The 24,247-nt window shown below is 31.1% G+C and overlaps 1 protein-coding gene and 1 long non-coding RNA gene across 9 annotated transcripts in view; one reads left to right on the top strand and one right to left on the bottom strand.

Annotated features, from left to right (window-relative positions):
- LOC147821705 (uncharacterized) overlaps window positions 1–9,011 on the top strand; it is a 48,507-nt gene extending 39,496 nt beyond the window's left edge. For both annotated transcript variants that reach the window (XR_015446696.1, XR_015446695.1), the window contains one exon: window positions 8,852–9,011. This is a non-coding gene — a long non-coding RNA (uncharacterized LOC147821705). The remainder of the gene's footprint in view (window positions 1–8,851) is intronic.
- The window catches only part of Nbea (neurobeachin), a 702,149-nt gene that overhangs the window by 558,063 nt on the left and 119,839 nt on the right, over window positions 1–24,247 (bottom strand). For 6 of the 7 annotated variants that reach the window (XM_004854743.3, XM_087199596.1, XM_013075842.3 and 3 more), the window contains exons 9-10: window positions 7,540–7,737; window positions 6,612–6,745 (exon numbers count right to left, since the gene is read on the bottom strand). In XM_004854743.3, the coding sequence (XP_004854800.1) occupies window positions 6,612–6,745; window positions 7,540–7,737 (332 nt within the window). Of the gene's footprint in view, window positions 1–6,611; window positions 6,746–7,539; window positions 7,738–24,247 lie in introns of those variants that run through there. The other variant, XM_087199600.1, reaches the window with a different exon arrangement.

Genomic DNA, 24,247 nt, shown 5'->3' with positions numbered 1-24,247 from the left:
ACCTCTACTCTGAAAATTATCACACTCTGAAAGAAGAGACTGAAGAGGATATCAGAAAATGGAAAGACATCCCTTGCTCCTGGGTAGGAAGAATCAACATACTGAAAATGAACATACTTCCAAAACTGCTATATAGATTCAATGCAATCCCAATTGAAATCCCAGAAGCATACTTCATGTACCCTGAGAAAACAATCCAAAAATTCATTTGGAACAAGAGACCTAGAATAGCAAAAGCAATTCTAGGCAATAAAGACAAGGTAGGGGGTATCACAATCCCCAACTTGAAACTATACTTCAAAGCTACTGTGATAAAAACAGCACAGTACTGGAAAAGAAACAGACCTGAGGACCCATGGAACAGATTACAAGGTGTAGAAACAACTCCAGACACACTCATCCACTTCATCTTCGAAAAAGTAGCACCCTCACTGGAGGAAAGACAGTAGTTTTAATAAATGATGCTGGAAAAATTGGGTTTCAACTTGCCAAAGATTAAAACTATGCCTATATCTCTCACCATGCACTAAACTAAAGTCAATATGTATTAAAGATCTAAATATTAAAATAGAAACGCTGAACCAGCTGGAAGAGAGTTTAGGTAGAACTTCTGAAGACACTGGTGTAGGAAAAGATTTTATGAACAAAACCTCAGTTGCCCATGCACTAGCAAAAAAAATCAACAAGTGGGATCTCTTCTTACTAAAAAGCTTCTTCTACACAGCAAGAGAAACCAGCAACATGAAAAGACAACACACAACGTGGGAAAAAATTTTCACCAGCTGTCCCTCAGACAAAGGTCTATTATCTAGAGTCTATAAAGAATTTAAAAAAATCAGACCTCCCAAATTTAAAGACCCAATCCAAAAATGGGCATCTGAAATGCACAGACACTTCTCAAAGAAGTAGAAAGAGCAAATAAACATATGAAAAAATGTTCAACATCACTGGTCACTGGAGAGATGAAAATGAAAACAATGCTGAGATTCCACTTCACCCCAGAAAGAATGGCTGCTATCATGAAATCAATCAATAACAAATGCTGGGCGGGGCTGTGGTGAAAGAGGAGCACTGCTCCACTTCTGGTGGGAGTGTCAACTGGTGCAACCACTGTGGAAATCAGTATGGAGATACCTCAAAGAACTAGGACTGCAAGTCCCATTTGATCCAGCTATTCCCCTGCTGGGTATCTTCCCCAAAGAATTAAAAGAACCATACCACAGTGATCTATGTGCACCCATGTTCACAGCAGCACAATTTGTAATAGCTAAAACTTGGAAGCAGCCCAAATGCCCATCAACTGGAGACTAGATAAAGAAAATGTGTTTTTTTTATAAAATGGAGTACTACTCAGCCATCAAAAATGAGAAATTAGAGACATTTATAGCTAAATGGATGCATATTGAGGCAATACTCTTAAGTGAAATAAATAGGACACACATGTATAAATACCAAATAGTTTCTGTAGTGTGAGAAACTGAAAGTGCAAATAAGGACTAAAAGATATAACAGATAATGTGAAATAGGAAGAAAAGATGCAAAAGGGAAGCTGAAGTAGGAGGGGTAGGGGAAAAGAAAAAAGAGAATGGAATTAATATGAGAAAATGAAAAAATGGAAACAAAGTCTTTGTAAATAGGGAGGGGTGGAGGGACTGAAGGGAGGGCAGGGAATGGGGAAAAAATAAGAACCAAGATGGATTATGCAAACGTGCAAATTTCCAATGATGAGTATCATTATACTGTATACCTTAAATGTACCAATAAAATTCATTAAAAGAAATACTATTCAGTGTTATGTTTGTATCTTGCTATGTTATTGAATTTGATATTTGCTCTATGAAAATAATAATTTTCCTAGAAAGAATATAGAAATTCATTAAAATTGTCACATGAAATAATTTTCATTATAAAATGACGAACTTATGGATAGCACTAAAAATAAAGCCATTCTCAAGTGGTTGAGTGAGAACTCTGGAGTCAGGATTTCAAAATCAGAACTCTGTTCAGCCACTTAAGCCTTCATGTCCTGAAAAAGGTACTCAATTTCCTTCTTCCTCATCATTAGCAAAATATATTTAGATGAGATAAAATACTGAAATATTTTATCAGCTTACAATTTACCCTGCCTATAATTTACAGTAGTACTTCAATCCACGAACACTTTTGTTTACAAACAATTTTGTTTTGAAAACTTTTGTTTTTGCTTGCATACTACATTGTGTGACAAATATGGCTGTGCCCATCTTCTTGCACAAACACAAATATGGCCACCTTTTCCAAAAGTGTGGAATGAATTAGGTTCCTGAACTGAGGTACCACTGTATATCCTTTATTTTGTGTGCGTATTTATTAGAAATAATTTATTGCAGTACTTTATGGTAATATTTGCTTATTTGAGTCTTTTTGAAAAAATTACTTAACTGGTTATTTTCAAAAGTCAAACAGATTAAAAAGTACACAACAAATACCATGCATTCCTACCATACACCCATGGACATCCACACCACCTATAATCAGATACTCATACAGAACAGGGTTTGAGGCAAAAACACATTTACTATTAAGAACTTTCAATGTAATTTAGTTTAACATACAAAAATCAACTTGTCCTAGAAAACATATGTAGTTTTAAAGCAAAAAATTCCTATGTCATTAGGTGAGGACAGTTTTGTTTTGTTTTGTTTTGTATTGCGTATGAAATTTAACTGCAGCTGTTCATTTTTTTAATAAAGTCCAATTTAAGGAAGATATTTTATTTGTAACCAATGTATCTGATTATCAAATTCACAAGAAAATGAAAACTGTATTTAATTTACTGAGTCATTTCTAGACAAAATACAAAAGATATGTCATTTCAGGATTGGAGTAAAGCTTCTTGGATTAATTTATTAATTTCATTTGAGTCACTGAATAAGTATCAAATGTCTATTGAAAAGTAGTTTGTTTAGTTATTGCTTTCAATATTCACTGCACTGAGTAGATCAACCAAAGATAAAATATTACTCCCCAAGGAATAATAAAACATTCACATAGTCTTGACCATTTTGGAGAATTACTTGAAGTGATGGAGAATAATTATAAACAAGATGAAGTAACAAAACACACTCACCTAATTTATTTACTGAAAAACAGATCACTTCAAAAATACTATTGTCACAAACTTTTTGACTGTTTAATAGTATTAATCTACTAATTTGTTGCTTAACATTTTTGTATCCTAAGAAAAGATATTTATTAAAAGAATCCAATGAACAGTATTTTGCCTGGATATTTCAATACTACAAGGGAAACTAAGACCAATAACCATAAAGAAAAATCAGCCTAAACTCTTCTAAGTTTCTATGAATTAGTATTGACATCCACATTTCAACTAACATATCTAGAAAAAAAGAAGCCACTCTATCTAGAAAATGGATGGATGATTCTAAACCAGTTTTCATTACTGTAACTGAAATATAAAATGCAAGGTGTACATAATTACTTAAGAAAGTATTTCTCTAACAAAATACTATCAGTAAAAAAAAGTTCACATATGGAGTAATAAGAGCCTTATTATAATTTATTTCTGTAGGATTGATGATATTTAAATATAAAATTATAGTGTTGAAGGCCAGGGATTTAGCTCAGTGGTTTCGCTGCCTGCTGCACAAGTGTAAGAACCCGAGTTCAATCCCCGGTACCAAAAAAAAAAAAAAAAAATTACAGTGTCGAAGAGCATCTTAGAGAAACAGTTTATTCTCATTATAAAAGCTAAAATTTGAATGTACTCAATGCTTTTTATATGCGATCTGTTTATTTTAATGCATTTAGTTTAAATAAATAGTTAAGTACATTGTTACTATTCTAAATTTATCATGATGGAAATTAAAGTATTAAAAAGTTATTAACATACTCAAAGTTGCACTATTCATCAACATTAAGTGCAGGATTTGAACCCAAGTCTATCTGACTTGAAAGTCCACAAATAGAGTAAAAAGTGTAATATGTAGCATTTAGAATTTTAAAAAGCCACAAAACTTCTACACAAATAAATCTATCTTAACAAGCTTCAGAAAATAAGATCTTTCCTTCAATGAATTATTTTAATACTAACCCCTCTATATTGAGTAAAATTCATCAAAGTTGATGAAAATGTTACAGTAATGGTAACAGAGGAAATTCTCTGCAAACAGTAAAAAGTTTCATTTTTTAAACAAGGTACTATTCAGTAAGCAAAATGTATGGAAAGTAAAATACTTCAGCTTTAAACACAAAAGGCAGAGCAAACACTTACTTTAGAGCTTAGCTCAATTTCTCCAAAAGGTAATTAAAAACAGAACAGTATTACAACATTTTGTCATATATTTCACATGTAAAGAGATTATCAAAAATTGTGTATTAGATTTTCTCTGAAAGGTTAAGAGCTTTAATGTGACTTCATTCATGTGAAAAATTTAATGTTGACTAAAAATAAAATGAAACATCCTACTTTAAGGTCCCATTCATCTTTATGAATTGATGACATAAGAATATGCCTAGAAATTCTATAAATTCATGCTTAGTTAATAATCTACACTCTTCAAATACAGGAGAAATTTAAAAATTGCTTTCAACATTTTAAAAAAATGAATGACCTTATTACTGATGCACATACTTTTCTATACTAGTCCTCTTCAAGATTTTAAATAACCAAACTCTGTATTACTAACATATACTATCACCTACAAAAGAGCACACCTTAGACATCAGGGGTTAAATAACTGATGAAAAAGTAGTACATAAGAATTCCAAAATAGCACATCACTGAATCAAAGAATATCTTAGAATTAAGCATTGCTTTTAAAGAGGACAGTGATTTCTTTCCTACTGTGTATTTTCTATTAGCTGTAAATTAAGATTTTAATATATACCACTAAAAAAGTTGGAATTAGTAATTGTAAGAAAAATTAAAGTGAATCATGTAAAAGAACTAAAAACAAATCAAAATGAAAATCAATATGATGACTCCTCACAATTATCTCTTAGATCAAATAAATACAATTTAAATACCAAAATACAGTATAATATAAATACTGAAATGAGTTTAGAAGACAAGTAGTTAACAAGAAAATCTGTGTCCAGGATTACATAACCTGTTCAATACGTTTACTGCACTAATATTTTATAATAGCTATTTATAAAGGAATAAGTTATTGGGATAATTTTTAGCATTTCAAACTAAATAATATTCCTTAATCTCTTCACTAAGCAACAAAGTTTATTTCAGATTTTAAACATCATGTATTTTATATCAATTCATAAGCAATACTTAAATTACATACAGAATTCATTTCATAGTATTTAAATTTCTAATAAATGTATTAGGCTTTAAATTTCTAATAAATGTGTACTGGTTCACTGAGATAAAAAATAGAAAAACATTTTTAATTTAAATCCAGGACCAGAATTTAAGGTCTGGTTCTTTCAACAAGCTGATGTGCCACCAATAAAATAACTTCAGAATTTCTTTTCACTTCAAAGCATTTAACTTTCAAAAGTCCAGACTTCATACTACATTGATATAAAATAAAGCTGACCTACAGATGGGAGATGAATGTTGTAAATGCACAAATCACATTTACATTTAAATTTATACTTTACAACAGTTCTAATACAGGAACAATATTAGCTATATTAAAATAAAATGACAATAACAATTCAGTTAACACGACAAAATTGAGTGTTACATTTCATTGAACCTTAAAATTTTTCCCATAGCTTCATTCACTAATTTTTCCATCAATTTAAAATTAGATGACCTGTGAAGAATCTTTTATGTATCTTATAAATACTAATGAAGCATTCCTATACTATTTTTGACTAAAATTTAATGTGTATGTATATATATATATATATATATGTATATGTGTGTGTGTGTGTGTGTCCTTTACAGTCCAAAATCATACAATGTACATAGTTACAATTGTTGCTAAAGTTCATATTTAAATTCACATATATAATTCTAAGATATAACAGTGAATCAGAATTTGATGAATAGGTACTTCTTTATAAAATTAATAGAAGCTATAAAAAGTATATATGGTATTCAACATGATTAAAAGTTACTTTATTTTACATGCATACGCGTATGCCATTTAGGTCCTCAAAAATGAACTGTATTTAAAGAATAGCTGATGTCAATTAATACAGTGCTAATCTTAAATTGTGTTAAGAGAATTATAAAATAATACCTCTCTTTAAGATAAAAATTACATAACTGATATTAATTAGTATTCTTGTGAATAAACTTTACCCTAATAATTTCCTACAACTATACAGGGCAAATCATAATTATTAGCAAAGAACAAGGTCAGTACTAAGAATTTTCCTCAACTGTATAATAACTATGCCACAACTAGTAAGAATTTTTACTTATTTTTAGAGAAGGAATTATTGTATGGTAATAAGAATCTAAGCATTGTGGCTGATTTTATATTGTATAAATATATATTTGCCTTAGTTCTAAAAGAAGTTTGTATTAACACTGCAAAGACAAAATCCAAATACTCCAATAAATTACACAGCACTGAGTAAACCATGATTACTCTAAGTGTGTAAAAATACCAGCCACTGTACATTCAAAGAAAACTTACCAGACAGTTGTTTCCACTTGACTGTCATTGAGTTGTCGATTGTCCAGTTGTGCAAAAAGTGGAAAAAGCACTTGAATTCCTCCAATTGAGTGAATCGCACTATGAATTGAATGTGTTACTATAGCTTTCACATCCTATATTAAAAAACAGAAACGTTATTAAACTGCTAGAATATAATTTACATCAGTATTTCCTTATTCCCAAAAGCCTTATAATTAAAAAACATTGTACAATTTTGAATACACATATACATATAAAATTTTAAAATCAAGATTGTCTTTGCTAATGGCTTCTAAATCTGAAATCTTAAGATCTTTATGCTGAAAATATGGAGCTAAAATCAAATTTTAGTGTAGAATAAGATACTAATGAATTGAAAGACAACACTTTTCACAGTAGCATCAAAAATGAAATATTTAGGAATCAATTTAACAAAGGAAGTAAAAGAACTTCACAATGAAAACTACATTACTCTGCAAAAGGACATTGCATAAAATATTAGAAAACAAATATCCTTTTTGGATAAGCAGCCAATATAGTGAAAATGGCCATATTTCCAAACTGTTACCCAGTTTGCAATCCCAATCAAAATCACAGAGCTAGAGAAAACAATCCTAAAATTCATTTGGAACCAAAAGAGACTTAGAATAGCAAAAGTAATTCTAGGCAACAGAATTGGGCAAAATTCTGGTAATTTTTATGCTAGAGTAGTACATTCTAAAAGCAATGGTATCTTCAAAAATCAATACATTTTAGTTTAAAGGACATACTAATATATTAATGCATTTTGTTCACAACCCAAAAAACATAAGTGACAAAAGCTAATTTTAAACAATTTGAAACAGCAATGGTAGATTTATAAATGAGCAAAGTTTAATACATAAACACAGTCAATGCTGATAGTAACATAAAACTATTATTCACCTACCTGGAGCATGAGAGCATGTGGAGAATGTACAAAAATGGATGCATTTTCCTTTGGTGATGACTCCAGGCAAAGTTGAGCATCAGTGGCCTTAGCATTGTACGTAAAGGCAATACTACTTGCAAGTTTCCCATCATACAGAACTTGTTTATGATGTTCTGCCAAATGAATATCACTCTCAGATTTAAACTTGAAAGTACTCTGCAAAAAATAAAACTAATGTAAGTACTCTTTTTAAAATTAATGGTAAACTCTATGAAGTTTTAAAACACAGAAACAACTCCACTCACAATTTGTTATATCCCTTCCATGTATTTAGCACTAGACAGTGGTGGTAGTTATTTTATTACTCTCACTTCAGTTCTATGAGAGTTAAATTTTATTACATAAAATTTAGCATTATTACATTAATAATTATACTCAGATCCTCATGTTGTCACTTTAACAATTTGGATTATTTGCAAAATAATTTTACTATAAAAATGTAAAGCCAGGTGATTTTAATTGCAATAGGCTTTTACTTTAATATTTCACAGCATAAATTTTTCTTAATATTTTCAAAGGTATTTATATAAGTAAATAGTTCCTAGCAAATGAATTACTTGTCCAAAGAATTACTATCATTTGAGATTGAAAAAAGTGAACATTTAAAAAATATCTGTATCTTTACTAAAAGCATATGAACATGTTGAACACCAGTACTACTCAACAATATCACAAAACCTATGAGAGTTCATCAAAATACATTATTACTTTTTATGAAAGACAGGAATCAAAGATGTGCCAACTGTAATAAGAAAAGCATTGTTAGAAGTGATTAAAACTGCTTCCAGATAAGAATCTGATGACCAATATTTAAATTCTGCAATAATCACATGAAATCAGTATTGCTATTATTTTCAACTACACAACTATGAAAATGGAATGCTATAGAAATTAAGATCTAGAAAGGAGGGAGAAAAGACATAAGTCCAAGTCTTTTGTCATACAGTCAATATTAAACAATTGATAGTATATCATCTGAATATTAATCCTGACTAAAACTAATGATATTCTTTTGCTTAGAAAATCATGTTCCTATGGCTCCAAGTTCCTTACTCTAATGTTATAAGGTTAAACTAAATGTTCTTAACTCAACTTCTTATGACAAACAGATGTGCATATATAAATGAAGAGTACCAGATGGGAACCTCCTCAAACTAGACAGTTCTTCGATAATTTTAAAGAGAAAATAGGAAATTAGGACTTTTAATAAAATTTCTTAATCTTTAAACTGAATTCAAACACTTATCTTTTTTTTTTTTTTTGGTCTCAGGGATTGAACTCAGGACTTTGCACTTGTTAAGCAGCTGATGGTGCCACTGAGCTAAATCCCCAGTCCTCTAACGCTTTAATGAAGAGTTAACCAAGTATGTTAGACCAAGGTCAGGTACGTTTTCACTTCCGGATCAGTGTCTAGAGGCATATGCTAAGACAAGAGGAGCATGAATAATTAAAAATTTCCCTGTATGTAGCTATGAATAGTACAATAGTACATACAATTTCATAAAATACACACTACAGGACAAAAAAGGTCAAATAAATATCAATGCAAATATAGCAGGTGATCACAATACTCCACTGTCATAAATAGATCAATTAGACAAAATATCAATAAAGAAATATCAGACTTTGAACAAATGGACATCATAGGAATATCCAGAGTGTTTCACCACAACAGAATATATACTCTTATCAAGAGCACGCAGAACATTCTCCAAAATAGGCTACATAAAGCCCATACCCCAAATCCCATAAAGCATACTTGGTAGCTGAGAAAGAATTGAAATTACTCCCTGCTTATTTTCAGATCATACTTCACTGAAACTAGAAAAAAACCCCACAGAAATTATGTAAATGTATGGAAATTAAACAATACACACTTGAATAAACAATGGATCAAAAAAGAAATCAAGAAACTAGATAGTTTCTAGAATCACACAATAATGCCAGTACATCCTAACAGAACTTATAGGACATAATGAAAGCAGTCCTGAGAGGGAAGTTTATACTTATGAATGCCCACATCACAGAAACAGAGCAAGCCCAAATAAGTAACCTAAGGATGCACCTCAAGGTCCTAGAAAAATAAGAACAATCCACATCCAAAGCTAGTACAAGGAAGAAAAAGATAAAGATCAGAGCAAAAATTAATGAAATTGACACTAAAAAATACTATAAAGAATCAATGAATCAGAGTTGGTTCTCTAAAATAACAAACAAAATAGACAAACTCTTGGCTAATTTTATAAAAAGAAAAAAGGAAACAAAAGATCCAAACAAATGCCATTAAAAATGAAAAAGGTGAAATCACAAATGACCCTGATAAAATTCATATTATTACATCCTATTGTACTTCACAAACCTGTACCCCAATAAACTGAAAAATTCAGAAGGGGATAAATTCCTACATATATTTTATGAAAGTAATAAATCCACACCAAAACTGAACCAAGAAGATATAAAATCATGAATAATCCAGTAACAGGCAATGAAATTGTAGGAGTAATAAAAATCCTACAAACTAAGAAAAGCCCAGGTCTCGGTGGATTCACTACTAAATGCTACAAGAACGTGGGGAAGAATTAAGGCCATACTCTTCACATTCTAATGAAACCGAAAGGCACAAAATACTCCAAAAGTCACATCTGCAAGCTAATATTACTGTGATTCTAAAACCAGATAAGGACCTATCTAAAAGAGAAAAAGTATGGGCCAAACTCTAATGAATATGGATTCAAAAATTCTCAACTAGATACTGAAAAACAGTATGCAACAAATCATCAAAAAGATCATACATCATGACCAAGTAGGATTCATCCCAGGGAGGCAGGGATATTGTAACATATTGTCAATAAATATAATCCATCAGAAAAACCGAGGCAAAGACAAAAATAACATGATCTCAACAGATGAAGAAAAAGCTTTTACAAAATGCAACATCCATTGATGATTTAAAAAACCTTCAGAAAATAGGAATACAAGATATTTATCTCAGTCTGATAAAAGTAAATTATGACAAACCAAAGGGTAACATCACAAGAAATGTGGAGACTTTCCCTCTAAAATCAGCAACAAGACAAGGATGGCTACTGTCACCACTCCTGTTCAATATAATACTCAAAACATTGGCAAATCAGGCAAGAAAAAGAAATAAAGGGGGTATGTATAGGAAAGGAAGAATTTGAATTATTATTATTTGCAGACAACACAATCATCTACATAGAAGAGCCAAAAGACTCCCAAAATTAATAAATCAATTCAGCAATATAACAGGATAGAAAATCACACAAATCAATAGCATATCTGTTTACCAATAATGAATTCACTGTGAAATAAATTAGGAAAATAATAACATTCATAATAGCATCAAAAAATTTTAATTATAAATTAACCTAACAAGGAGGTGAAAGACTTCTACTAGGAAAACTACAGTACTCTGAAAACGGAGATTGAAGACAACATTAGAAAATGTAAAGCTATCTACTATTCCTAGATAGGCAGAACAAATATATTCAAAATGTCCAAACTTTCAAATCTGATATACAGTTTTAACACAATCTCAATCAAAACTCCAACAGCGTTCTTTACAGAACTAGAGAAAACAATCATATGGAACTAGAAGAGACTGAGAATAACAAAAGCAATCCTGAGGAACAAGAGCAAAGCAGGAGGCACCACAATCCCAGGTTTGAAGTTATATTACAAAACTATAGTAATAAAAACAGCATAGTTGTGGCACAAAAACAGACATGTGGATCAATGAAACAGAATAGATGATGCAGAAACAACCTTGGGCACATTAAGCAATCCAGTCTTTGACAAAGAGGACAAAAATATTCACTGGTTGAAAGATAGCTTCTTTAAATAGGGCACCACCATAAATTTTTTGAAAAGGTGCATTATGGGGCTATATAACACCCATTTGTTCTATATGAGTACTTCTATTGATGAATTATTAATTTTAATCTTATGAGTCTTATCATATTTATGTGTACTTAACAGGAAAATAAAATACTAATTTTTAATAGGTAATGAGTGTGTAGAATAAACATCAACATTTTCAGTATCAACTTGTTTACCTGCTTACACGATCTAAAAAATAACAACAAAAATAAATTCTTACATGAACTACAATGAAAATATAAACAAACTCTACCACAGAAATAATCTTTGCTTCAATTATCACACCTAAGGCAGTCTGCACACATGACAACAGCATGTTCCATACACAAGTCTTTCTCACATTGATAGCACATGTGCTTAGCTTTTCTTTCCTGTTTGGCAGTTCATACTTGTCATCTCTCTTGTCTTCCACATTTGTAAGGAGCTACCTATTATATTATACAATGTGCACTTATCAAGAAAATGAAATATCAATAAAACAATATCAAATATATAATGAGTATTTAGAATAAACATCAACATTTTCTACATCAACTGTTTGCCTATTAAATCTGAAAAATAACATATTCTATGTGAAGTACAAGTACAAATAAAACTCTGCCACAAAAATAATATTTACTTCAATTATCACACCTAAGGCAGTTTTCACACATGAGAACAGGATGTCTCATACAGGAGTATCACTTGCACTGATATCATATGTGCTTTGTTTTCCTGACTTCTTTAGTAGGCATACTTGATATCTTGATTGTCTTACTGTTTTCTTAGGAGGTTCTTGTAATGTTGTATCAGTCCATTCACAGGTCTGCTTCAGAATTCTTTTGCAGAGTTCTTTAGGTAGATACATATTATGCTTGTTGTCGTAATTGTCATTTATCAATTTCAGACCCAATCCTCTAAGGAAATTTCTCCATGATATTTTGTGTTTGTTATTTCCTTTAAAAACTATGAAACTATTTAGGAATGTGTTTAGGATTGAGTAAAATGCAACCACTGGCCAATGTTTTGTGTTTCAAATGACATCATAGTTGCTGCATAACTCATCAACATCTACTCTGCCTTTTGTTTTGTTGTAGAATGTGACCATTTCTGGCTTCATCTGTGTTGAGGATTCAGTATCAATCTTTTTTGTTTGTTGTTCTGAGATAGGGTCTCCCTACATAGTCCAGACTAGCCTTGAACTCCCTATGCAGCATATGCTGACCTTGAACTCACAGGATCCTCCTGCAGAGTGCTGGGATTACAGACATGCACCACCATGTCCAGCCTCACTATCAATCTTATCATCATGGTGTAATGTACAGTATCAGTACTACTTTTTCTTCAACGTAATGTAGTCCAGGCTAGCCTGGAACTCACTATGTAGTACAGGCTTACTTTGAACTCACAGGATCCCCTGGCTCAGCCTCTTGAGTACTAGGATTATAAGCATGCACCACCATGCCATGCCATACCAGGTTTCACTATCAATTTTATCTTCATGGTATAATGTTGACAGTATCAATACTACTTTGTTTTTTATCACCATATAGGAAGCAAATGTTATGTCTTTCTGAAATCCAAAGATTGTACTACACATTTCTCTATTGTGCACTTACAACATTTTTTCAGGAATCTCCACTTTGTTCTTGTGAATAATTCCTGTGCTGGTCAACTGGTGTTTTTTTGAACAAATGTAATATCAATGGATAACTTGTGACTCAATTGTCAAATGTCATTTGGGGTACTTTGTGAAATAGGTACAAGTCTGTACACAATGTCATACAGTTTATTACTGCACAAATAAAGACCTGGTGGCTGAGTTCCAGGAAAAATTTCTAAATTCAAGGTGTAAAATGTCTTTCTTTACATCTACCAGGAGATCTATTTTTATACCATATTTGGAAGGTTTATTTGGCATATATTGCCAAAACCTTCAACAACCACGAAATGATGCAAGTTGTTTGTCAACTGTCATGTATTTAGAGAGTGTTTAAATTGCTTGACAATTCAAAACAAAGCTTTCATAAAAGAAGCTAATAGCAGCCAAATTGTCAGGTGTCTTTTCTTTCTTTTTTTTTGGTGGGTGGGGCTTTTTGTTGTCAAAATGTAGGCCATTTTGAAAGAAATCAAATCTCTTGAGTATCATGATTATTCTAAAAACCTCAACACCACATTTGTCACTTCTTCATAAATCCTTTAGATTCTGATTAGCACTATTAGAATGATAAAGTCCTGCTATGAAATCTTTTAGTTTAGATAATGAGGTATCATGATAAATATATTTTTGAGTATTTTTATTGATGCACATAGAATGTTTTACTTGTATTTCATTATTAGTGTACTTCAAAACATCTTGTAGCATATCGCCCATTACAATTTCCAACACTGAACTTCAGTGTTGGCATTCTGTCCAATAGGTTTCACTCCTGGCAAGAATCTAATAACATTTTTCAACCTAGTTCTAACATTGGATCTTTCAGGTATACATGACCATTTTGTAGCATTCTGAAGTCAAATATTTATTTACATTACTGTTTTCTTCCTCATCTGAATCAAAGTCTTCATTCTGTTCTCCTCTATCTGTCATACCTTGCTAACTTCTTTGGCTTACTTGATCCAAGTTATCACTGATAGCTAAATCACCTGATGACTCACTTTTAACCTCCTCCCAAGGTTGTAAAAGTGGATTTTCATGCAACATTGTACTGAATTGGGCTAATTCTACAAGAAAAATAAATCATGTAATAAAAACTATAAATACACAAAAATGTAACATAGCACATAATGTGGGTAAAATTCACCCATTTATGCTTTGACATATGTGCACAGCTACTGAGATGCACAGCTGACTACTGCTATGCTAAGGTACATATTTTCATTATGAAAATAAGGGCGGGTGTTTTTACCCACCATAATACCCCTTGGGTATAAATGATATTGGGAAAAGACTGGCTATCAATGCAGAGGAATTCTTATCATTTATCACGTACTAAACTAAAATCAAAATGAATCAAAGATGTACATGTTCAAGTAGAAACAATCTGCTAGAAGATAAAATACATAAATTCTTGAAGACAAGTACAGGTAAGAACTTTCTGAACAGAATTTCTACTGTAAAAGAAATAGACCCAACAATCAACGAATGGGATCATATAAAATTAAAAAGCTTTGTGCAGCAAAGGAAACAACCCTCAGAGTGAAGAGACAACCTACAGATTGAGAAAAAAAGTTTTTTTGTCAGCCATATCTCAGGGGACCAATAACTAGTATATGTAATGAATTCCAAAAAATGAGAACCCCAAAATAAAATACCCAATCCAAAAATGGGCAACTGAAATGAATAGACAATTCTTGGTAGCAGTAGTATAAATGACTAATAAATACACAAAAAAATTTTCAGTATCTCTGGCCATTAGAGAAATGCAAATTAAAACAACACTACGATTCCATCTTACTCCAGACCGAATAGCTACCATCAAGAAATCAAATAACAAATGTTGGCTAGGCTTCAGGAAAGAAAGAATCCTTCTACACTGATGATACAGAAATTAGTATGGAGATTCCTCAAATAAGTAAATCTAGAATTTCCATTTGACCCAGCTATTCCTTTAATAGGTATCTACCCTAAAGAATTATAGACATTATATTACCGTGATACATGCACACCTCATGTTTATAATAGCAAAATTTATAATAGCTAAATCTTGGAAACAGCCTATATGTCCATCAGCAGATGGATAAGGAAAATGTGGTATATGTATATATAATGGAGTACTATGCTGCCATAAAGAGGGGTAAATTTGAGTAATCTGTAGGAAAATAGATGCCCCTTAATGACCTAGATGACCATAATGTTAAGTGAAACTAATCACACAAGAATAAGTATCTCAAGGATTCTTTTATATAAGAAATCCAAAGTATTAATAAAGAGCAAAAAATTGACAATAGGATTGTGTTCCATAGATCCTTCTCAAATGAGAAGTAGAGCAAAAGATGGAGGGGACAGTGGGAAAGAGGATTAAAAACGAATTGAGATGTATTATGTACTTGTACTAGCTCCCCACAAGAAATGTACTAATTATTTATTTACAGAAAAAATGTACTATTAAAAAATAAAAACTGGGGGACAATTAAAAGGAAATAAAGCTTCATTAAGAAGAGCCCTGATCACATAAATTAGAATTACTTAAGGTAAATATGAGAAAATTTGCCAGAATATTGCATAATTTGATAAAAGAAGTTTATCTTACGGACCCATGAGCAGAAACATTTTATTTTGCAATACTAATCTTTATAAAACTTCATTAACATTATAAATATAGTCACTTTTCTACCAAACATATAAAAATTATAAATACATAAATGACAATATCTATTATTCTCTCACTAACACGATATTACAACTGTTATAACTGATAATAATATTGCAATATTCAATTCTATTTCCCGGTATAAAACCAAGAGAACAGGGCTATCTGCATATTGTAAAATAATCTTGTGTTCAAAATAATAATTCATTCTGATTCATTACAAAAAATCATTTACATTCTTAATCTACATTTCTAAACTTACCTGAAAAATACAAAATAAGATAAATTCTTTCTCTTGCTATAAACTTTTTATGATTACATTTGACTGCAAATAACATCCATACATATTATTTTGCTATTCAAATCTTCAGTAAGTTAATTACACCTTAATTATAAACTTATCATATTTCATTCTTATTCTCATATTTCCCTGTAAGATTATAAACCTACTGTTTACTCTATCAATAAGGTATGTCTAATTATGGGTTAATTGTTAAACACACCTTGTACTCCCTTCTTTTTTTTTTTATACTACCTTACTTCTATCCTTTCAATAATGCCCTGGGTCTCAAATACTATCATCAACTCCTGCTCATCTTTTAAAAATGTATTCAGCTTCCAGGAACCCTAAAATATCTCTTCTCTGTAAAGATTTCCTAAATCCTCACTAGCTAGAAAGTTTTAACAGTATTTGCACAAAGTTTTAATAGTATTTGTATTTTATTTCCTTTCTAGTGCACATATCAACTCTTAATTACAAATATTCAGGGATGTAATTACATTCTAATAAAGTGAAAATGAGCTGAATCAGTTTTAATTCTCAAAGCTTAGAAGAATTCCTTAAATATAATAACTATTCAACATACTGTTGAATTTTATTCAACTGTATGCCCTGCAATCATTATTACTACCCTTTAGCAAGCACAAATGTAGAATAAAAAAATTATGTTCAGAAGTATGACAATAAATGGTTAAAGATTAGCATAAAAAATTGTAACGTATGAATTGAAGTCACTGCTTCTATACAGTGGAAAAGGATTAAGCCAATACACCAATACTGTATATCATATTAGTAAAAATGCCAAGTTCTGATCCTATAATTATTGCAATATTTCAAACATTAAATAAAAGATGCACATCACTGACACAAAACAACGTTCAAGAGGAACATCATTTAATGTAATGTCGCTATTGCAAAGAAAAGACATAATAATCAATTTAAGTCATTACTTGCCAATAACATGCAAGTTCATGAAACTTATTTTTCTAATATGAGCAAAAAATTTTAATATGCATGTATTTCCATGGAAGAAATGGTTGTTCTGAAACTTACAAAATTTAAATTGCAGTATCAACCAATACTATGTAAAGATTAAAAAAAAATTATAGAAATGAATTGATTAGAAAAGTGTGAATTATATATAGATACAAAGGAAAAGCCTTCAATTTCTCCTTCAGTGGTATCATACGTTTGTACAATAATTACAGCACATCTGTTGATTTAGACATAATCCTACTCTCAATGGGACAAAACTTCAAAGTTCTAAAAATTGTGCAATTTCTGGTTCACTCTTATACTACTGGTAATAACTTCTTTCTCTTAAAGCTCAAACTGCACATCTGCAGCTCAGCCCCTGGCAAAGAACCTATGAGGTATGCTTATTGAGGCCTCCTACATCAATAGGTTCTAGCTATTTCAGAGGACTGAATTCTGATATCAACACCTCAACCCAGAAAGACCACCCTGCTATGCCAGGTGTGTGACTCCTTGTGCCTCAATAAAACTAATAGTCTTGGCCAAAAAGTAAGAATCAACATGAAATTTATCTTATACAGTTTCTTGCTTCCAAGGATCTCAAGCCTGAACTGCATGTACTGATAAATATCTAAAAAGATATTTTGTGCATTTTGCCCAATTTTTATAATTATTTATATTGGTAGTAAACAGCCAGTACAAGTTACTCTATCAAGGCCAAAATCAGAAGTCACATTGAGTGTTTATAAAATTTACCAAAGAAGAAAGTTTGTAATTGAATAGCAGGTTTTAAAGGATTTGTTTTTAAATCCTAATAGTTATCCCCTTAAGGGAAAAAAAAAAAGAAAACAAATTAAAGGGCACCAATTAATAATTTTTTTTTAAAGTACAGCATTTTAAGTTGCATGAATTCATGAGAGGTAATTGAGATTCTTACCCAATTCAGATTCTTACAGATTCTTACCCAATTCAGGAAAAAAAATCACTTAATGTTAAAACTTCCAAAATAATCTTAAAAGCTTTATTATTAAAGCTGCCTCTCTATGAAGCATTTCCTGGTTCCTATAATGACAACTCATCTCCATGGAACTTGGCGTTTCTATGGAATTGGTGTTCAAGGATTACATCATAATTTGAAGTTCAATCAACTTTACTTTCTTTTAGGATTTTCCTGTGTCTTTCTGCTTTTCTTTTAAATAAGCTTCTTAGATGTCACTTATAGTCCTGCATCTTTCATAATGCTTAAGATAATCGTGTATGCATAGGAATGCCCTAATAAAGGTTCTCAGAATTATAAAATTGTATGAGGAAATTCACCCTAATGGAAACACCTTTGGTTTTCTTCCAGTCATTTCAAAACTTCTTTTTTTATTGAGGAAAAATTCAAATTTTAGAATAATATTACCTTATCTTATTTCTTAAAATTAAAATATATTATTCTTCATCTCCATTGATTTTAGTCTCCCTGAGGACTCAATGCAATCATAAAACTCTTCTTTTCTCCCATTTCTAATACTTACTGCTTTTCTATTTTTGTCTACCGAAATGTTTTTCGTTTGGTTTGTTCAGGCAGGCTGGGGCCCTTCTCTTTATTTATTATAACTGTAAAAGAATTGATTATCATGAGAAACACAAAAACCATTAAGTATGAATATGAAAACTGCCCCACATTGAACCTGCAAGTAATAAAATTATTTTTTGTGCTGGAAGTTTTGTACCAGTAATTACTGATAAATATTTTTATAACTGTCAATGGGAATTTAAATATTTTGCTTCCTATACACATGTAATATGCCTATAAGTCCCTAGAGATATCATTCTTTTTTGGCTCTGGGCTACTATCCTTTTAAACAATTAGTCTGAAATATTTCATTGATACTTTTTAAGGCAGAAGAATGCAAAAGATAATATTATTATGATGCTTAAAAGTCATCATACCTGTTTTCTAAAAGCAGCAGCTAAAATAAAATACTGCCAAACGTGTTAAAAAAACCCACTGCAATTAGTTTTTCTATGTATGAATTTTACCACTGTTTAAAACAAAATCTTTGTTTTTATTTTTCTTCCCACTTCTTATCCTGAAATTAACTTGTTTTAGTAAGGTCTCTTGAATCTCTACGAGATCTTTTTATGGAAGTGTGATATAATATGTCTAATAAATATTGTTCCTATTGGGAAGGAAATTGTGCTAACTTTTGAGTCCACAATTCAAGGACACAAACCTTTCTTCTGTAGGAATAATTAACACATATATGTAAAAGATATTTATAATACTGTCATTAAAATACTATAAATATATATGCACTAAATAAATGTAAGAATTTTTGTATAGTTTTCCCACTTATGGCATTTAGGTTATTTTTAAGCCTTTAAAATTATATATAAAGCAATGATAAGCATATTTGCACAAAATCTCAATACTCATTAGACCATTTCTTCTAGAAGGATTTCTAGAAGAACTGTGGCTGTAAATGGCATAAATGTGATAGGAATAAAAATGAGTAATGATTGCAAGGAGGCAAGAAGGATCTTTCCAGAGTCATAGGAATATTCTAAAATGGGATTATAGTAATAACCTGCTCATCTCATATGTTTATCAAAAACAACCTTTCACATTTAAAAAAAAGAATGGTATTATATGAAAATTATACCTAAATAAAGCTGTTCTAATTACATTAAAAGAGAGAAAGAAGAGGTTGATCTATTTCGCTAAATAAATTCAAAGGCGTAGAGGATGGTGCAGGCTAACACCTTAATACAGAATATTACAGGTAACAAGTACATAACATTCTTTTCAAGAACATATGAAAAAATGAGCAAAAAAGACACATTTAAGTTCACCAAATTTAAAAAGATTAAAATATAAATGAAATGTAAATATTAGTGTTACATCAAAGTATAAAAATATAAAATGTGACTCTGATACATAGAAAAGAGTTATTTATAATTTAAAATTTTTCTACACAGAACACACTACTCTGAGGCTGATAGTTCTTCAAACAATGAAGAAGAAAAAAATTTTTCAAAAACAACACAAAAGTAATCCAACAAACAGCAAATTTTTTATAAAAGAAGTGTGAAAAAAATGATTCTTCCTTTACAAAGGAACACCAATAAGATCAAGAGCAACCTTCTCATCCAAAAAATACAGAGAACAAATCACAATAAAACAATATTCAAAGTGCTCAAAGAAAAAGTCTTATCAAGAGTTTATATTCAGAAATGTTTTCTCAGATAGGAATGGTGGCACATACCTGTAATCTCAACACTCGGGAGGCTTAGGCAAGAGAATCACAGCAAATCTGAGCCCAACCTAGGCTATACAATGAATTCAAGGCCAGCCTGAACTATATTGTGAGACCTTGTCTCAAAAGACCAACGAGAAGAAGGAGAAGAACTAGGAGGAGGAGGAGAAGGAAAGGAAGGAAGGATGGGAGGGAGGGAGGGAGAAAGAAAGAGAGAAAGGGGAGAGGGAAAACGTATCTTTCAACTCTGAAAACAAAACAAAATACATTCTCAAATAAAATCTGAAATATTCTTCTCCTATTTCACTCTTAAATAACTGGTTACTAGCTCATCTTAAAAGACATAACAAAAGATTCTTTCATACTGAAATTGAGTGACCCTAGACCATACATGAATAACAAACAACACTCAGAAGAAAATTACACAATTAAAAAAATGGTATAAAATTTTTTTCTCATTTACTCTTAACTGGTTTCAAGGCAACTATTAAAAACATTACATATAATATGCTTAGATCTATTACATGTAGAAATGTAATATGTTCGATAATGATAACACAAAGGAGGTGAGCAGGAACAAAACTGCACTAAGCTAAGGAAATGACCCTGCATCACCAATGAGGAGAGTCATAAATGATAACAATGTAACAAAACTAAATATACCAAGATCCTGAATATAACAAAAGCTGTGTAACATACTTGATATCCTTTTTCCTCTTCCTTTCTTTAAAAGACAGACATCATACAAAGTAACAATTATGATAATGTAATATTGAGTTTATAACACTTATGGATATAGTATATATATATATATAATAAGAATATAAAAAGGTCAAACACAACAAAACTGTATTTTTCTATATTTCACTGGAATTAAGTTATAAATGTGAAGCTGATTCTGATAAGTGAAGATGTATTTGGTAAGCCCTAGAGCAATCAATAATGAAAATAAACATTTAAAAAATGAAAATACTTTATTTGATAATATTAACTTACTGAAAAACAAAGCAGTAAAGAAAGAATAAAGCAATAAAAACAAAAGACATATATAGGTAACAAAGTAAAATAATATGTAAATCCAAATGCAGCACCTCCCCCTTTGCCATGAGGGATACATTATATGACCCTTGTTGGATACCTGAACCACCAACAGTACAAATTTATATATGGCTGTTTTTTCCTATACTCAATACTCACGTCAAACTGTAATTTAGAAATTATAAATATTATGAGATTAACAAAAATAATAATAAAATAGAGCAATTATAGCAAAATAGTGCAATAAAAGTCATGTAAATATGGTTTCTGTGTCTCCATCTCTCTCAACTGCCACAGAGTGGGTAGACAAGGTGGATATGCAGGATAAAGAAATTACTCATGTCTTAGGCAAGACAACATGAAATTTCATCACACTATTAAAAATGGCGATTTAAAATCTATTAATTATTTCTGAAATTTTCCATTAATATTTTCAGATCATGGTTTACCATAGGTAATGGAAACCACAATAAACAAATCAAAAGGCAGAAACTGTCAGATTAGAAAATAAAACAAGGTCCAATAATATAGCAAAATATCCAAGTTAAAGGAAGAGAAGTTTATTTTAGCACACACTCTACTGAGGTTTCAGTCCATAGTCAGCTGACTCCGAAACATCTGTATTCCTGTACAGCAATAACAAACTCACCAAGAAAGAAATTAGGGAAATACTACCTTTCACAATAGCATCAAGAAAAATGAAACACTTAGGAATTAACCAATGAAGTGAAAGACCTCTACAATGAAAACTATAGTAGTCTGAAAAAGGAGATTCAAGAGGGTATCAGAAAATAAAGATATTCCTTGTTCCTGGTCAGGCAGAACGAATAGAGTTAAAATGGAACTGGAGAAAGCAATCCTAAAATTCATATGGAACCAGAAGAGATCTGGAATAGCAAAAGCAGTTCTGGGCAAGAAGGGCGCAGGGGCCATCACAATCTCAGGCTGCAAGTTATAGTCCAGTGCTACAGTGATAACAGCATGACACTGGGAAAAAAAAACAAAACAACTTATGGATCAATGGAACAGAATAAATGATATAGCAAGATCTCCAGGCACACTTATTTACATGATTTTTGACAAAGGCACCAAATCCCTTCACTGGAGGCAAGACAGCCTCTTTAGCAAATGGTGCTGGTAAAACTGGCTATCCACACACCAAAGGTTGAACTTAGATCTGTATCTCTCACTGTGCACTAACCTAAAATAAAAATGGATCAAATATCTCAACATTAGAACACAAACACTAATCTACTGGAAAACAAAGTAAAACTCTTGAAGACCTAGGCAAAGACTTTCTAAATAAAACCCCAGTTACATAACAAATACAGTACTACAACAATCAACAAATGGGATCTCATTAAATTTAAAAGCTTTTACACAGCAAAAGCAACCACCTACAAAGTGAAGAAACAATGTACAGAATGGGAAAAAAATTTTTCACCTACTCCTCAGACAAAGGGCTAACATCTAGAATACATAACAAGCTCCAAAAAGAGCTTAGAGCCCCCAACTTTAAAGACCCAAACAAAAAACTGCCATCTGAAATGAATAGAGATATCTCAGATGAAGAAATACAACTAGCCAATAAATACATGAAAAAATGTTCAACACTTCTGGTCATTCAATAAATGCAAATTAAAATAACACTGATTTCATCTAGGAAAAAACAACTACCATCAAGCAATCAATCAATGTCAAACGTTGGCAAGGCTGTGGGAAGAAAGGAACTCGCCTTCATTGATGGGATTGTAAACAGATACAACCACTGTGCATATCAGTATGGAGATTCCTCAAAAAACTAAAAATAGAAATTCCATTTGACCCAGCTATTCTCCTTTTGAGTATCTTCCCAACAGAGTTAAAAACATCATATCATAGTGATATATGTTTACACATATTTATAGCAGCACAATTCATAGTTGCTAAATCTTGGCAAGAGCCTATATGACCATCAAAAGAAGAATGGATAAAGAAAATGCAGTATTTATACAAAATGGAATACTATTTTGCCATTAAGAAAGATAAAGGTTGCATTTGTAGAAAATGGATACGCACCTTGAGACCATAATGCTAAGTAAATCAGACACACACACTTGAATGTGGCATAGTTTCCCATACATGAAAATGTTAATAGGATAAAAAGAGAAAAAGAGAAAAACGTTATTGTATTCTAAGTATGTTTTTGCTGTTGGCTTCTGGTTTCACTCCAACATGGTGTGACAGTATACTTTACAGGATTCCATTTCTTTGGATATGTTAAGGTCTTATTGTTGTCCGAGTGTGATCTATTTTGAATTTTTAAAAATTCCTAGAAAAAATGAGGTTAAAGAAAACTTTTTTATATATTGAATTTATAGCCACATAACTTGATGAATGCTGTTTTTAGTTATCATTTATTAATTCACTTGGCTTTGCTATGTCAACATTCATATCAAATATTATAAATGGTTTTTTTTCTTTTCAGTATTATAACCTATTGTTTCTCTTCCTGCCAGAACTTCCAGAAAAATGTTGAATAGTACTTATAGTAGAATGGATCTCTGTCTCATTTACCAATTTTTGCTGTCACACTTTTCATTATCTTTCTCACTGAAAATTTTGCACAGGTGGTGTCTATTTACACCTTGCAAAGCTCTATATTTTAAAAATTACTGATAAATACTGAATTAAAAGAATTACAAAAATAAAAAATGAAAACAAATCCTTTGAACATTAAAAAGAGCAACTGTCTGATACTACAGAGGATACTAGATTGGCATTGAATTTTTAACCCAATACTTCATGTCACAAGAAAAATTAGTAATATATTTAAGATAATTAAAAAGAAAAAAAGATTACTGAATGATTTAATGCCCAGTAAACTAGTATCAAAAGATATTCTCACGAGCCTTGCCTGAAGAATCTATTACAGAATGAGCTTTAGATAACCAAAG

This window comes from Heterocephalus glaber, unplaced genomic scaffold (genome assembly GCF_053883595.1).
Source record: "Heterocephalus glaber isolate CG9 unplaced genomic scaffold, H.glaber_assembly_v1.0 deba00001720, whole genome shotgun sequence".
Lineage (NCBI taxonomy): Eukaryota > Metazoa > Chordata > Mammalia > Rodentia > Bathyergidae > Heterocephalus > Heterocephalus glaber.
The sequence above is the reverse complement of the archived record's forward strand: the minus strand, read 5'-3'. Positions and strand labels throughout refer to the sequence as shown.